Source organism: Hipposideros armiger, unplaced genomic scaffold (genome assembly GCF_001890085.2).
Source record: "Hipposideros armiger isolate ML-2016 unplaced genomic scaffold, ASM189008v1 scaffold_1188, whole genome shotgun sequence".
Taxonomy (NCBI): Eukaryota; Metazoa; Chordata; class Mammalia; order Chiroptera; family Hipposideridae; genus Hipposideros; species Hipposideros armiger.
Genome location: NW_017732538.1, coordinates 30,295 through 47,668, shown reverse-complemented (window position 1 = coordinate 47,668; position 17,374 = coordinate 30,295). Strand labels below are relative to the sequence as shown.

The 17,374-nt window shown below is 40.7% G+C and overlaps 1 protein-coding gene across 1 annotated transcript in view; it reads right to left on the bottom strand.

The window, feature by feature from the left end:
* Positions 1-366: 366 nt before the first annotated feature.
* LOC109376749 (contactin-associated protein-like 3) overlaps positions 367-17,374 on the bottom strand; it is a 41,521-nt gene continuing 24,513 nt past the window's right edge. The window contains exons 8-10 of the mRNA XM_019632846.1: positions 7,367-7,594; positions 7,075-7,146; positions 367-2,757 (exon numbers count right to left, since the gene is read on the bottom strand). Coding sequence (XP_019488391.1) covers positions 2,564-2,757; positions 7,075-7,146; positions 7,367-7,594 — 494 coding nt within the window. The 3' untranslated portion in view covers positions 367-2,563. The remainder of the gene's footprint in view (positions 2,758-7,074; positions 7,147-7,366; positions 7,595-17,374) is intronic.

Genomic DNA, 17,374 nt, shown 5'->3' with positions numbered 1-17,374 from the left:
TTTTTCTGGAATGGCCATCAGAGCTGTCATTGTATTACCTTTGATGTACTGAATGTCATCAAAATGTCTTCCTTTCAATATTTCCTTTATCTTCAGGTAAAGAAAGAAGTAATTGGGGTCCAGATCAGCTGAGTAGGGAAGGTGTTCCAATAGTCATTTGTTTACTGGCTAAAAACTCCCTCACAAGACAGTGACATCTGAGCTGAAACATTGTCATGATGCAAGAGCCATGAATTGTTGGTGGAAAGTTGAGGTCATTTTCATCTAACTTTTTCATGCAGCCTTTCAGCACTTCCAAAGAGTAAACTTGGTTAACCATTTGTCCAGTTGGTACAAATTCAAATTAAATAATTCCTCTGATATCAAAAAAGGTTAGCAACATCATTGCAACAAGTTTGCAAACTTAATTGTCAGAACTCGTACATACAGTTGAGAGAAAGTAATACACACCACTACAGAATGTATACATTTGCACATTTTTTAATATTTTAGGGGAAAACAATATAATTTCATAATTCAAATTTTATTCAACTCTTCTCAAAAATGTTTTCCTAATTTAATTCAAAAATGTTATTTTATTAACGAATAAACAGGTAAAGTTTACAAATCAGTAAGGGAAAGTAAATGATGCAGCACTGCAATTTTGTACAGGTATTTTATTTTCTCTTTATAGAAGACAGCAGAGTGCAATGGGTTTCACTATCTATAACTCTGTAAAATTTCAGCTACCGAAGTGATGCATTCTTTTAGAACATAAGATGATCACTTGTTAAAGTGGCAGTAGTTTCATGATGCTTATGCTAAGCTATGCATTCAACAAAGCCTATCATTTTTGCATTGAATCCTTCTCTAATCTGCACAGATGTTTGGGGGAAAAGTATATATATCATTTACCAAGGTAAGTCCTTCCTATATTATTATATTGAGATCGTGAAAACCATTATTCATGTAAAGGAACATCAATTTAGATTCAGTATTGTGTAGATAGACTTTAAGGTAGTCCATATGATCTCAGCCTGCTTGTTCAAGTCTTTACGAGTATAACCAAAAGAAAAAACATTTTTGAAAAAAGGCAATGCAGAGGATATCTTTTTCCATTCTTTGAAAAGAACACATTAAAGTAAGTATGCACTCAAAGAAATAGAAAGGCTGAAGGTACATAGTTCTAATAATCCTGTGGCAGTCAAAGTAAGTACACTAACACCTGGCAGGCATATGGCAGGTGGGGTATGGGTAGTGCAGCACATTTTTATTATAATTGGCTATGAAACAATTCCCAAAGTTATATGAACTCTTTGCTCTCCTAGTATGCAAATATACTCTACTATGAAATGAACTAGCTGATGTTAGATGCTCTATTGGAAACTGACTCCAAGATCCTAGAATCCCAACTACAATGATATTACAGATTTAATTCAGATAATACAATCTGCATCTCCCTTAGCTTAATCATCCTTCTAGTAAGATTCCAAATAGTAACTAGATGAGATGGTAATTCAGGGAATGGTTTGCCCAATCAGTTAAAAATTTGAAAGGGAAATGGAGAGCTTCAAGTCAAAATGTGACTTTTCCCCTAATAAATAAAAGACAGTCACAAGAAATCAAGATTGTTGTGATGACCTTCAGGAAAAGGGAATCACGGGACAACAAAGAAAGGTGACCCAATCATTTCACATTTATAGGAAATAAATTTAGGATTATATTTCATTCAGATGAAATGAATGAAGGATACCTGTGCAGTATTAAGTATAGAGTTTCTATATGGGAACAAGTCTAGTTAGAAAATGCACATTTTTGTGAGATCATTAGGTGATTATTATTATAATCTACAAAGACTACAATGACAAATCACAAAGAAAAATAAGCAAATCATAGCATATTGATTGGAATGCTTTACACATTTGCTACCTAGGAATTTTCTGTCTAATAACTAAACTCAATAGTAGAATTTCAGAGCCTACATTCAATACTCATTTCATTACTAAAATGTATCCATACTGATTTAAGAGATGAATAATAAAAACAATCAGCCAAAAAAATAAATTCCCCCCCCCCCCCCCCCATTTCAAATGCATTTTTACTCACTGGGCAATAGAAATGCAGCTGAAGGACATCTGACAAGAACTTCCTGGTTTACAAATGTCATCAGGTGGTTGATAAAGGAATCATAACATAGGTTTCCACATAACACAAAACATTACAGTCCAACTTTGACTTTTATAACGTCTGTGTCACATTTTTAAGAGAGTAGGGCCACAGCTCAAGTCCTTATTCTTACTTAAAACCCAAGGTCTTTATGCAAAATACATTTCAGTTGTAGAAGATCAGGTCATAACAGATACCACCAAACAGTGATTAATGAGCGCACCTAAGTCATTTTACATCAGTAGATCATGAAGAAGCACTGAGCAGAGCCTCCTGGGACCGGGCGTGAGTAAGCTGAGGGCGTGGCACCCCCACCACCTGTCCCAGGAGGACAAGATGGGGGCTTCACCCACTGAGAGCTCCTGGCTTAACAAGAAAGTCACATCATCACAGCCATGAGTAAAACCACTGCTGCCGATCAGAAGAAAGACTCTTTCTGGCTTTCACTGACTATACTTTGCATGTTGAGTTCATGTTTCAGAGCAGTCTCAGCATTGTCTCCATTTTCTGGAATATTTGACTCATTTTTTTGGTATAACCATCTCTGTTGATATACGCGTATTGCTATGGCAGTGGTGCAGAGCAAGATAAATATCACAACTGCTATCACACCTAGTGAGAAAAGAGAAAGGAAAAACATAGAATACAAACTGTAAATGTTGGCCTAACTGGAATCTATCCTAGCATCGTTTATATCATACATCCAGATGTTCACCGACTTACAGTGACTTGATGTACAGTTTTTTGACTTTGCGATGGTGCAAAAGCATTCAGTAGAGACCGGCTAGGCTAAGCTATGATGTTCGGTAGGTGAAGCATATTAAATGCATTCTTGACTTAGGATGTTTTAAACTTACAATTGGTTTATTGGGATGCAATCTCATCATAAGTTGAGGAGCATCTTTATAACATCAGAAAATTTGAAACTAAGGGAATTATAATATGAAGGTTACTTCTAAGTCCATAAAACCTTTAGATACAGCAGTTTTATGCCTTTATCCTAGACATACCATGACTGGATTTCATTTAGTGCAGTCACACTTAAATTCAGAAACACAATATGGCCTCTTAGGTCATGCCCAACTTCATGCTAATGAGCAAGCAGGGGTCAATTATTTTAAAAGTATAGAGTGTTTAGCCCATTCATAGAGTAATTATGTATAAGTATTTTAACAAAAATGTGATTAAATTTTGATGCTGATGTACTGCTGAACTACAGTCCGTTGGTACATATACCACTATCTCTACCAGGCCAATGGAGTCCTAAGTGGTCTCTACCTGGGAGTGGGGGGGTCCATACTTTTGTGGGATCCCCTCCTGTGCTTGTGGGTGGGGCCTGTGACTTGCATTTATCTAGCTGTAGCTAATTACATGTAGCTGACTTCGTGATTATGTCACATAAGATTGTGTCACCTGTCTTGCTGGAGTCTCTCTCTTCCTGCTGGCTGCGAGGTAGCAAAGAGCCATGCTGAGAAACCCCACATGGCAGGGAACTGCAGGAGGCTTCTCCATGCTAAGCGTAGGCTCTGGCCAGCAGCCAGCAAAACCCCAAAAGCTCTCAGTCATACAGCTGCAGGACGCTGCATGCTGCCACCAACCATGCAAGGCAGGAAGTGGAACCTCCAGTTGAGACCCCCGCCCTGGGTGACACCTTGACGGCAGCCTCACAAGACCCTGAACACAGGACCCCAGTGAGCTATGCCCAAACTCCTGACACACAGAAACTGTGAGATAAAAATATGGATTGGGTTAAGCCATTTAGTGGGGAGTAGTTTGTCGTGCAGCAACAGATAACTAATATACCACAGTATTGATAATATTCAGTTAGATGGAAAATAGATTATTTGACATCTTGTGCTGGAAATGTTTTAAGTATTGAAAACATTAGTAATGCCAGTGATTCTCAACCTTGGCTGCACAGCAGACAATAACTCGGAATCTTTGGGTGGGAGGCTTGGATATTTGTTTTAAATGTCTCTCAGATTATTTTAAAGCACTGCCAGGATTGAGACTGGCAAGCTAGGCTGAAAAATGTGTCCTTAAGCTATCATATTAGTGAAGAATGAATGTCCAATCTATACTGAAACAAATAGGTAAAAATAAACATTCACTAGTCAACATACTTTAAAGGTTATTGACATAGGTATTAATTAATATCTCCAACTAGCAAATGTTAGAAAGCTCCTGCTACTGCTTAGTTATGTGAATCAAATTTCTATTGTAAACTGAGGGTTCTTCATTGTGCTCTGAGACAGACATAGCAAGTCGGACAGACCCCAACAAACTCAAAGCTTGGTTGCATGTAATGAGTCACAGGAATCCCTGAGCACTGCTGCCAGGAACCCAGAGCCCTCCTCAGCTGGGAGGGGGTAACATATTCATGAGTTTTTGACTATTCTTAAATATTCAAAGGTAGAATAACCATTATGCACAATATATTTTGCATCTCACTTGGCAACAATACTTTAATTATTTTTATGTTTAGTTATAGAACTTTGCTTTAAAGAGCTATATCATGTCCAATTTTCTGTCAAGGACCAGTAACTCTCAATAACAGTGACCAGACCACTGGGTAATACAATTACTGTCAGCATTGTACTGAAACAGTGTGTGATTGTTTGTTTTATCGGGTTTGGTGAGTCCTAGAAAAGCTTCTATCTTCACCTACTATCTGAAGAGATTGAGATAATTTGAGTAATGGATCTGATGCATCCAGAACCTGTCTATCAGCAACTCCTGTGTAAATGCATTTTTGACAAGTTCATGTCTGCCTGCCTCTCTATCTGCACATCTGACCTTTTCTCCTTCTATCCATCTATCTGCCCGTTTACACTATGGACCCCTTGGCAGAAAGAAACTCATAGATACAGAGACCAGACTGATGGTTGCCAGATGGGAGGGAGGCTGGGGAGCTGGGTGAAAAAGTTGAAGGGATTAAGAAGTACTAATTGGTAGTTACAAAATAATGGTGGGGATGTAAATTACAGCATAGGGAATATGGGCAATAATATTGTAATAACTATATATGGGGTCAGATGGGTACTAAATTTATCGGGATGATCAATTTGTAAGTTATATAAATGTTTAATTGCTATGTTGTACACCTGAAACTAATATAACATTGTATGTCAACTATAATTGAAAAATCAAACAAATATTAAAAAAAGAAACCCTCTGTGATCTCTGGTTTACCTGGTTTGAATGTTGTCTAGGTTAGTTCTCCTTTCCTATTGTGTTCCCTTTGTTTGCAAGAGGGAAAATGGTAATGCAAAATGCAAAACATAGAGAAATCCACCTATTGTAATTATCCTTTAAACAGATCAAGCATTTTACAGTCAGTGATCAGTTAGACAAAGGGCTAAGAATCCTTCCTAGAAACATCCACTGGGCGTCAATATACTCAGTAGCACGCAAACCAGGGAGCAAGCAGCCTCTGCACAGATTGAAGGCAGGTACAAGTCAATTGTGGGGCCCAGCAAACTGAGCTGTTGTGTCCCTGAGATCTTCCCTGCTCTGGTTCTCCATCCCATCTACCAGGACCCAGTAGGGTTTCTCAGGGGAATGACACTGGTACAACGTATTCATTTTGTACATCTTGCCACTGATATTTAGCCAAAAGCAATAAAGCTCCAAAGAACACATTTTTTTGTTATATTATCAATTTGACTATTACCTAATAAAAGAGCAACTAAAATATTAACAAATTTTTGGACTTCTATTTTGAAAATATTAATCACATTTAAGAGGATTTATTTTAAATTAGATTTTGCAATATAGCAAAATCTTTTCATTAAAAAATAGAGTGATTTAGGGTTAAGATTTAAAAGTATTCCTTTTGGATATGCGTTATAAATAACATTTATATTTTTTGTTTGTTCTTTGAGTTATAAAATTGGGGTAATATGCCTCACTCATTACAAAAATGAAGTAGCTGAGATAGGAATGGAAATGTTAACATTCTTATATAGATTTGGCCAGCCCTTTAAAGGGTCTGAAAGTTTCCTAATTGTCTGGAGAAAACTTGGGTCAGGATGAATGCGGGTGAATGAATAGATCTAATCTGAGCAGGTGAGTAGCCCCTTGAACAGTGGACACCCAGTCAATCACCTAGCTCTATGAGTAGTTACCTTATTTTGGGGTAGCAATGGAATGGACAGCAGTTTACTTCCTCCCCACCAAGGAGAGTTTGCAACTGACTCACATTTCAATAATCTAATTAAATGAAATAAAATGTCTTAGAATGAAGAGGGAGCTTTGAATGTTCAATTTTTGAATCAGGCCTGGATAAATTCAGTTTCAGAGAATATATTGAAGATATATAGTGCAAGTCTATATATCTATGTCTATCTATCTATCATCTATCTATCTATCTATCTATCTATCTATCTATTTTTCTACCTATCACCTATCTATCTATTGTATCCTAAGTTAAAATTAATACCAGAAACAGTTTTATACCTTTATGTTTTAAAAAATGCCATTTGCATAGTTTAGGTGTTTCTCCCAATATTTGTTTTATTTTTAATATTGTTTTAAAATGTTTTGGGCTAATGGACTGAGGGGTCCATTGGTATTTTGAATGGAAAAACATAGGAAAAATACATCATGACTTTTCTGACAACTATATATATATATATATATATATATATATATATATATATATATATCCTGACAACTATTAATATATTAATGGATATTTTCCAAAGAAAAACCTCATTAGTCTATAGTTTGGCAACTACTCTTTAAAGAGTGTTTTAGTGGAACCATCAGTTCCTTCTTCAGGATGCTGAATTCAGTATAATTACATCAAGAACATCAGCAAATGTGTATGGCCTGCCATTGATGTCGCCATCAGGGCTGATTCTCTTTTTTGGATTATGCTAACAGTGACAACAACGTCATGGACCAGGTCATTCACTGCCCTGTTACCTCCAATGACTGTGGAGCCACTTCTGTCCGCATTGACGAAGGGCTCTCCCTCATCTGTTGGTTCAGAACGACCTACAGTAGAAAAAGGCAGAGTGACAGAGGCGAGTGGAAAGGCGGACTTTTGAAAAATTCACAAACAATTGAAAGCAGACAATTGCAGCCTTAGAAATGAACATTAAATGAAGAACGGAGAATGGAAAGACAAGAGAAGGGGAAGGTGAACCAACAGAGCACTTTTGGAAACCTCTGGGATGCAGATAGGAGGGTAGAACGCTGGCGGAGAGCCACGCACCTGCACCACCTGCGAGTGTGCGGGTGGCCTCCCGCACGGGGTCTCCAGGCCCCGCCCCCTGGGCGCAGCTGGCCACGGCCACCTGTCCCCTGACGATGACTGGGGCTGGGGCGCCCGGGCGCAGCGCCGCCTTAAGCGGGGTGGTGGGGCCGAAGCGCACCGCGGAGAGGCAGCCGGTGAAGCCACGCGCGCCAGCTCGCAGGGTGTCCGGGTCCACAGCAGGGTGCTCTGCGGGCATAAGAAGAAGGTACACACGTCAGGGCACAGGGACGAAGGGCTGGGATGCAGACAGAGCCGCATCTGCACGGCAGCAAGAACGGAACCTCCCGCGGAGGCCTTGGTCCTTCCTTAGGAAAGGCCCACAGAGCCACATCTGCGGCCTTGCTAATGACCTGCGGGACTAACTGCTGGCGCGCTAACTGCAGCTTCCCTAGCTGCGCTCACCTGTTACAAACGAATGAAATCCCCCACCAGTTCATTTTTTAAATGATCATTAAAGTGGGCAACCTAATGAACAAACTAAACAGAAATAGTCTCTGAGATATAGAGAAAAAACTGATGGTTGCTAGATGGGAGGGGGTGGGGATGAGGGAAAACAATGAGGGGACTGGAAAGCACAAATTTGTAACCACAATATTGCCATGGGGCTATGAAAGACAGTCTGGGGAATATAATCAATAATGTTGTAAAGATTTTGTAGGGTGTCAGATGGGCAATTTTCTTATTAGGGACATCACTTCATGGACAGTGTAGATGCTTGACTACTGCACTGTACACCTGAAGCTGAATAATATTGAATGTCTACTCTAATTTTATATATATATATATATACACATTGTCATGAGATATGGAGTACAGCATAGGGAATAAAGTCAATGGAATTTTAACAACTATATACGATGTCAGAGGGGTAGTAGATTGGAGGAGGGGGGTTATCACTTTGTCAGGTGTGTAAATGTTTATTACATTGGTTTGTACACCTGAAACTAATAAAAAAATATTAAAAAATAATTAAAATGTTTTACTAGGCCTTGTGGCCAGTAATCATGGTGGTCACAGTGACAGTAGCGTTTGGGGACAGTAGCACTCTGGGATCCTCATTGCAGTTCTAATCTCCTTTACACTTCCTCAGAGAGGGCCACAGAGAAGCAATGGAGACAAAATATAATGTACTACTGATGTTTCTTTCTTCAGCAATAGAGCAATATATAGAAACGAAGCTAGATTATCTGTCCCCTACTGCAGGTGCTGCCTGGGTGCTCCACTCCCACTCCCTCTCCACTCCTTCACAAGGATGGTTCCCTTTCCATAAATCGAGGCTTGCTCCCCACCATCCTGAACCCTTCCGCATTCCCCCACTTCCGCCTCACCCCAAGCTGACCTAAGAGCAGCCATTATACAGGAGCGCAGAACATCAATTCGTTCATTTCAGTGATGATTAATTATGTCCCTCAGTGCACTTGCTCAGTGGACAGTACATCGGACCAAGGGCAGTCAGTTGTAGACTTCAGATGTTTCAGTGTGTCAGTCAGGGAAGTGTCCATGTACCCAGCAGGGGGAAACCAGTCAACAGGAGGACAGGGCATGCGCTGTCAAACCTCACCCTCACCATGTGTAGGCTGGCTGGTTGAATCTCCTTTTTCTGACAACCATAGAACAGCTACCAAGAATTTACCAAATGGCTTCCCCAGGCTGGGCATTGTGCTAAGCGATTTGGAGAAGTTGTTATTTACTGTGTTTCCCCCAAAACAAGACCTAGCCAGAGAAGGAGCCCTAGCATGATTCCTCCAGGACATGAAGGGAACGCAACCCTCACATGAGGGTTTTATGAGCTGTTTCAGGGAGAAGGGTGCCTTTTCCACAAACTCCTTCTGCTTAAAATATTCAGTATGCCAAGGTGCCATATTTTGGCACCTAAAATCATGCTATGGCTTATTTTCCTGCTAGGTCTTATTTTTGGGGAAACAGGGTAATACTCACAGCATAACACCATGAGTGCTTTTATTCCTATTTTAAGTTAACAACAAAAGAGTTTAGTGAACTAAAGTGGTTCAAGAGTGGGGGAGTAGAGATCTGGTTCCAGGCCAGTTGCAGTAACCCCTTTCTCAACAGGATGTTGTCCCTTTTATTATACCTTTTGGATATGTTAATAATTGCTCACATCAAGGGACAGGTAAATGGGGGTCATTATACTAATCTTTCTATTTTAATGAATGCATGTATTGTCAACAGAATATAAGTGTTTTTTGTTTGGGGTAATAGTCAGTCTTGAAGTTCATCCTGGGAATCTCGGCTCTGATCCAGTCTGTCGTGATGCTGTAGTTAAACTTTCAGAGGACAATCTTTGTTTTCTTTGAGTTTAAGCTTGAGTTTTTGAGGGACAAGGCTATTTTTTCTCCATTTCCTGATAATGTAAATAACAATAGTTTTGTTGATATGAATTATCCAATACATACATATTAGACATTGTGAAAAATAAAGGGCTCTTGTTAACAAAAATATAAAGAAGAGTGAGGACATAATGGCTTGCCATTACACATTTACACTGCTTATAAGCAGCTGAAGTGGACTTTTGAACAGGGGCATTTGAACTCTGAAGCCAGGGTATGTGACCACACTGCCAGCCAGCCTCGCCTAGTGCCTCAGTTACAGGAGGCCACTGTCCTTGGATCATCTGTCTGTCTCACAGAACAGGTAGGAAGCTCGTGGTGTGCATGCGCTTTATTCTTGTCTCCCCTGTGCTTAGCTTAGTGTCTGTTGCATAGGATGCTTTCATACATTCTACAATCACAGAATAAATTTAGTCCCATTACCACTGTCCCGTGGTCAGTCTCGGTGTTGAAATAGTTTTTAAACTGTGGCACTTTCAAGGTGTGGCCTGAGGAGTACAGAGAATCCACCTTGTTATAAGATTACTTGCATTGGCTCAAAGTAAAAATGTACTTCCAGAGTTGGCTGCTATCTTATGCCACTGAGTTTTATTAAATGTCAGAGTAACTAAAGACATCCGTACTGTCACTAAAGTTAAGCAGCACACCCTGAAGCTTCTACCTGAAGGATGGCAGAATATGTCACCCCAAAATATGCCATTTTGGCATAAGGGTCATTTTGAGCCAAAGGCACTTGAAAAACAGCAGGTGCAAGGACACTCTGACTCACCTTTTCTCCCTGAAAGCAGAGATAAAAATTCCATGGAAAAGCTTCCCTCCCTTTCCAGGAAGAAAGAAACATTTTTATCACCAGAGATGGGGAGTCCAGCCAGAGAAATCTGTACATACAAAGCTTGTTAAAACAACTCTTTTCTTCCTTTAGTCTCCCCATACGTTTTAGTTACCTTTTCACAATCACTATTCTTTGTTCAACCTAGTATATAAACACTTGGGCATATCTGCCTCTGGGGTTTTCATTTTGCAATGGGGGCTCCCACATACATTTAAAAATCTATATGCTTTTCTCCTGTTAATCTGTCTTATGTCAATTTAATTCTCAGGCCCAGCCACAGATCCCAAGAAGGGAACGGTAAAGTTCTTACTCCCCTACAAACTCATGGGATGTTTTTTGAATCTTATTATACTCGTAGGTCTCACCTTTTTTCCTATTAAACTTTTTTTTTTTAAGCTGAGCCATCCTGCTACCTAATGGCAGCTTAGCGGCTGCTCAGCTCGGGCTGGCCTCGAACCGCTGTTGCTCAGAGCTCAAACTCTTGAGCGAGCTCTTAACCAACTGAGCCACTTGGCCGGCCCCTATTAAACTTTTTATTGCTACTTCAGTTTGTCATTCTTGAAAGCCAAATCATTTCTATATTTATTTCTTCTGGCTTGGAAAAGAGCTGTATCTTTAAAAAAATGATCGAACTTTGAGACTTTCAGTAAATGCATTGGGAGTCACTTGGGCTTACAAAACTCTCTTCAGTGATATTAAAGTTTCAAAAATAAGTGTTTGCTATGTTAAACAACTAAAATTAGGGGCATGTTTACATTGTTATAATCGTAATAAACGTCTCTCTGAAACATATAGCTATCTTGGGCAGGCTGATTATATGAGACATCAAAAAGCTTTATGCATGAGGAATTTTAGGTAGATTCTTAAGTATACTGAAGTAAAATAATCTTGGGGCAATTCAACTAAATGGTTATTATAAATGAAAAGGGTTCTTTAAAGATTACTTTCCTTTATTATTTTGCATTCAGAAAATACACATTTCTTAAAGAAAGGCACCCTTGCTTGTATATATTTGAGAGGCTGTAAAGAAGAAATAAAAACACTGCAATAGTAACATAGGACTTTTGCAAGGCTAAAGTACTGAAACAAACAAACAAAACAAAACCCCAAAAAATACATACAGGTCAATTAAAAGTTTTAGCTACTGAGCAAAAAGAGTGACTAGGACACTTGCTTTCCTGGTCAAAGCCTGACATGAGTGCCTCCAGGTCAGGGTATCACGTCCAATCTAGGGCAGGCATTCATTTTAATGAATTAGACTAATTTTGTGGATTTATATTTTTAGAGATAACCTAGCTTCATTTCTGTATATGTTACTGAACTCAGGTTCAGCTGCTTGCTGCTCATGAGCCAGCAATCATGAGACAAGAGTTGATGGAAAGAAAAGGTTTATTTAAAATGCCAGTATTCTGAGAAGACAGTGGACTCCTGTCTCAAAGGCCATCTTCCTCGTTCGGAGAATGGCCAGAGGTTTTTTAGGCAAGTAAGAAGCGGAACAAAGGAAAAGGGGAGTTAGTCTGTCAGATGATTCCTGGGCACTCACGTCTGAAACAAACAAACAAACAAATAAGCAAACAAAAAACACTTCCCAGAGTCCAGTTTGTCCTGAGATAGTTATTTCAGACCCTGTTGTAGGAGTGGATCTCAGCCTGGTTGCCAGCAAAGCAGATGTCTGAGGGCTGAAACAGTTTTTTTCAATTAAAAAAATTAATGAAGTATGCATGCAGCCTTGGGAAAACAGGGTCATTAAGTCCGACAGGAGGGGAGGGAAGCAAAGAAATTTAGTTTTAAACTAAATTACATTGTTATATAAACTAGAGTGTTAAATCTTGACAATAGAAAGCACAGTGTCACCCTTACATAAATTGTGCTATTACTGAAGAAACATTGGTAGTACATTATATTGCATTATATTTTCCTGTATTTCAAGAATCTAGTATTTTGAGAATATTTATACATACGAGTATATGTGGTTTGTGGGTGTGAACATGTGTGGGTGGATTTGTATGTATCCAAACAGGCTATCTTTAATCATACAGATTTAACTCTGTGTGTATGAACACATGTGTAGGTGTGAATATACATGAAAGGTTTAGTGCAGTTTCCTATCCCCTTTATATTTTCCATCCTGAGGTCATGGCTCTCAACATTTTTTTTAAAAGATTTTTATTGGGGAATTGGAACAGTGCTGGGGAATTGGGGGAAGGGGAACAGACAAGTTCTGAACAGTTTTTGATTGGAGTAATTTTCTAGTATTTTCCTCAGACAGGATACAAGGTTAATATTTAGTCTGAATCCTTCTTTGTTATCCAAAAACTTTTTTTGTACTTGTTAGATAAATTATATGTTACATGCTTGAGTTGCACCTTATTCTTCTTAACAATATAATGATATTGTTCCATAATTTTTTCTATTCCATTGTTACTAATGAGAAGTTGAATGCTAATGCCAAAATCATTAATTTTTCACTGTAGTAACTTCTGTCTGGAAAGTTTGGAAGATTTTTCTCTGTGGCTTTGTAATTCAGGAATTTTCCCAGATGTGTGTCTTTTCTCATCAGAATTGATGGTTCCTTTCAATCTGCAAGTTTTCCTTTAGCTTGGAGAAACTGCCTTTTAAAAAAAGTATACAATTATTGTCTTTGCTTTTAATTCTTTTTCTGGATCTCCAGTTATTCATGTTAGGTTTCCCAAAGCTAACTTCCAAATACCTCTTATGCTCTCTCCTCATTTCTATCTCTGTCTTTTTGCTCTGTAGTTTGAGACACTTCAGCTACATATTTCAGGCTACTCTTTATGGATAATCAGTGATGATTCTTTCCTTTAGATCAGAGAAATTTTGAAAAATCATATTTGATTCCATGTGTGTGTGTGTGTGTGTGTGTATGTGTGTGTGTGTGTGTGTGTGTTTATTCAAATTTTCTTGAGAGCCAAGTTTCATCTTAGTTGTTCTCTGTCTTCTTCAATAGGTCTAATTTGATGTAGAATATTTTATTTGTTTTTTCTTCTTCCTCCCCACCCCATGCTTGCCTTTAGATTCCCTTTAGAGTGTCCATATTTACTTATTTATTGGTCTGCTTATTGGGGCGCCATGGTTGGAGATCTTGCATGATATACTGGTCTTGACAATGTGGACAGTGCAGCTTCTCTGCTCATGTCAGTAGTGGGCCTGCAGGAAGACTGTCTAACCCCAAAGTGTAGGAAGAGGTCTCTCACTGTCACCCTCACCCTGACCATGATAGAAGAGCTGTGGCCCAATGATGATGATAGAGCCCCTCTTTGGGTCTAGGAGGAGAAGCAAAGCAAGGATGGGCACAGCCACTCTGAGCAGGACCCCCTAGGAGGTCCCAAGTTCTCTGTAGGCAAGCTTTTCCCAGGATCCACAGGTTTCACACTGCACCTTGGCTCTGCTCTGCTGTCCTCCACCCCAAGGGCAAATCCCCACCCTAGCTCTCTCATTCATACCTTTCCACCGCCTCCTACCTGGCTCAACAGCTCCTGATTCAGGGGCACAAGCAGGTTGAATTGGGAGTGGAGGCAAGTATTATGATCTGAGCTGCCATTGCCCAGAACCAGGTCCACACAAAGTCAGCATCAGTATTAACAGAATTGTGCTTAGAGAGACAATGAGTGCAAATCTATCTTCCCTATTAGCTGACTCCTGAAATTCCATCATTAAAGTTCCTTCTTTTGGCTCAGATGTTTTCTTCCCTTTAAAATGCAAAGAAAGAAATTAAAGGTGGGGAAAACTTTAGAATACTTAGTGTGTTATTGGAAATTTACACATGGGGGTGAAAACATTTGGTCAAGTCCAGCTTAACAGGTATATTAAGAGGAAGTAACAGCATTCCAGTCAGTTTCATACTGAGTCAGGCGGGGAAAGGAAAGTGGTTTGAGTATGGCCACGAAGCAATGTAATGTTTTGTAAAGAGTGGGCTAAGAGCTGAGGATACAGTTCACTTCCACTGCAATTTTTAGTAGAACCCCTAAATCACTTTAAATAAAAACAAGTTTAATCATTTTTTCCCTCTAAAAATGTGTATGGTAAGAAATCTTGACAGCACAAATTTCCAACCATTTAGGACATAAACATTCTCAACTATATCAGGTGTTGGGTACTGTTGCCCTAAAAATATAGCGCCAAGTTGTGCAGGAGAGATTTCTGCTTGTGTGAGGAGCAGGCGTTTTAGCAAAAGGCCCAGAATGAGAAGGAAGTGCCAAAGAACTAGAATATGTGTGCAGAGCTCACTGGCACCCACAATGGGCAGTGCTTCTGAAAGGCACTGGCAGTGAGCACCAGAGCAGGAGGAACAGGAGGCAGGGCGTTTCCAAGGTGTTCTGAGGTTCTCAGTGCACCCAAATTCAGGAAACACAGCGGACGCTCATGGAATTGCAGAAAGCAGTGAAAAGCATCAAAAAAGGTAAATAAATATGTGGATAATCTGAAGTGAATACTGACTGCTTAAAACAACAGCAATAATAGTGTCTTGTAGAAAAAAATAACATGTGAAAGTAATACACAAGTTGTGATCAAACAATACAGTGAATGATTAAATTAAAAAAATGTATTACAGTAAAAGACACATTGCCATTAATCCCCTTCAAAATACTCCCCTTTGCTTCGAACATACTTATCCCATTGTTTTTGCCACTTTCTGAAGCAGTTCTGGAAGTCTTCTTTTGTGAGTGACTTTAGTTGTGCTGTCACGACTGCCTCCATGTTCTGAATCATTTTCACTCTGGGGAAGAGCCAGAAGACAGATAAGGTGGATGAGGACACACTGTAATTTTTCATTTGACAGAAATTACTATATATCAGAAGTAATGTGTGACATGAAGCATTGTCATGATGAAGGATGATTTAGGGCACACTTTAAAACATACTTTCTCTCAACCATAGCTCACACCTGACTGACTGCACTGAGCAAGTTAAAACTTGTCACACACTGTTACTAAGATTCAATGTGCGGCTTCCTATGTTGAAGATCCCTGCCTTTCCATTGGATGGCACTCGGCAGCAGCATTCACCATATTTTGTGATCACAATGGACAGGCTCTGTGTCACACATTGCTTCTGGTACAGCAATTCTGTCAAATAAAAACATTACGGTGTGTCCTCATCCACTTTATTCTGTGGACCATGCAACTTCTGGCTCTTCCCTAAAGTCAAAATGACTATGAAAGATAAATGTTTTGAATCAATTCAGGACATGGAGGCAGCCACAATAGCACAACTAAAGACACAAAAGAGAACTTCCAGAGGACTTCCGGTAAGATGGTGGAATAGACAGACACTGTGCTGACTACCTCCCAGGATCACACCAAAATTACAAATAATTTATGATATTCAACCTCGGAAGTTCCCTGGACCCTAGATGAGCAGAACCTCTAAACAAAGGACTTAAAGAGGGGGCCACGTCAAGTCCAGTAGGAGGGGCGGAGACAAGAGAGGGAGAACCCCATGAGGGACGCCTCAGCGGTGGGGAGGCTTCTCCGGTTGGGGGTGAGACCTTCTGGCCCCACACCATGCTCACCACGCCAGAGTTACGTTGCCGGGCAGAGGAGTTCTATGATAGTGGGAAGTAGAAAATAGTGAGGACTCTCTTTGCTCGGCTCGGTGAGGCTGGGGGTGGCTGGAGAAACAGTGGAGTGGCAAACCGACTCGCTCGCTGGTGAGCACTCACCCGGTTCCTGGTGGAGGGAGTAGCTTTGTGAGCGGGGCCCAGGAGCCTGTGGGAAGGACTGAACTGAGTGCCTTTGGCGCGGGAGCTGGAGGTTTTTGGGACCATTGTTCACCTGGTGTTGAGCTTACACACAAGTAGTGCACAGGAGGTCACCATTTTTTCAGGGCTGGGCCTTCCCACAGAGGCTCAGGTCTGGGACTGAATTGGTCTGCTGGAACTGATGCAGGAGTGCATGTGTGCATGTGTGCGTGCGTGCACATGCGGCCTTGGATCCCCACCCTCTATACTGTTTGGACTGCGTAGCCAGGGAAATGCCTAGCAAGCATGCTCCGACTACAACAGACTGCTTATTGAGACCCAGAAGTGCGTGACTCGCCTTAGGTCCCTGATTTCCGCACTGCGCATGCAGAGTTGTCTTGGTGGCAATTGGCTGTCGGGCTTCTCGGCCTGATCTTTGAGCGGCTGATTGGGACAGGCTGAGACAGGGAGTTTTCCTGGGAGTATAGGACCACGAGCTGTGTGCCTGTGTGATTCAGGCGGGGCTTTCCAGGCGAGTTTGTGTGGGTTGGCTTCTGATGCAGGAGTGTATGCTGCGCTGACTTGGTGGGGGCCACTGACCACACCCTGTGGTGCCTTGGGGCCCTGCCCTGCCCACCTAGAGCTGTGTTGCCAGGGGCACCCTGAGTCCCTGGTCCCTAGCTCCTACCTCTGCAGGCCACAGAGGGGTTTTTTTTTGCAGCAGCAGACAGCCCACAAACAACCTGTGAGGATTTTTGGTGGTGAGCACAATTCCAGAGCACACAGCAACTAATTGTGGGAAACTTACTTCAAGTCTAGAGGGAGGTCGGTGCATGACGCACTGAGTCCTTCCCCCCAACAGCTGGTGCTGAATCGTCCAGAATCTCTCTATTGCTAAGCAAGTGGTCTGTAGATTAAAGTGCGCAGAGAGCCCCTCCCTTTTTTTTCTTTTTTCTTTCTAGGTGATCAAATACATAGAAGCAATCAGAGCGACAGCCAGAATGAAGAAACAAAGAAACAGGTCCCAAGTAAAATATCAGAAGAAACCTCAAGGAATGCAACTAAATGAAACAGAGGTATCCAAC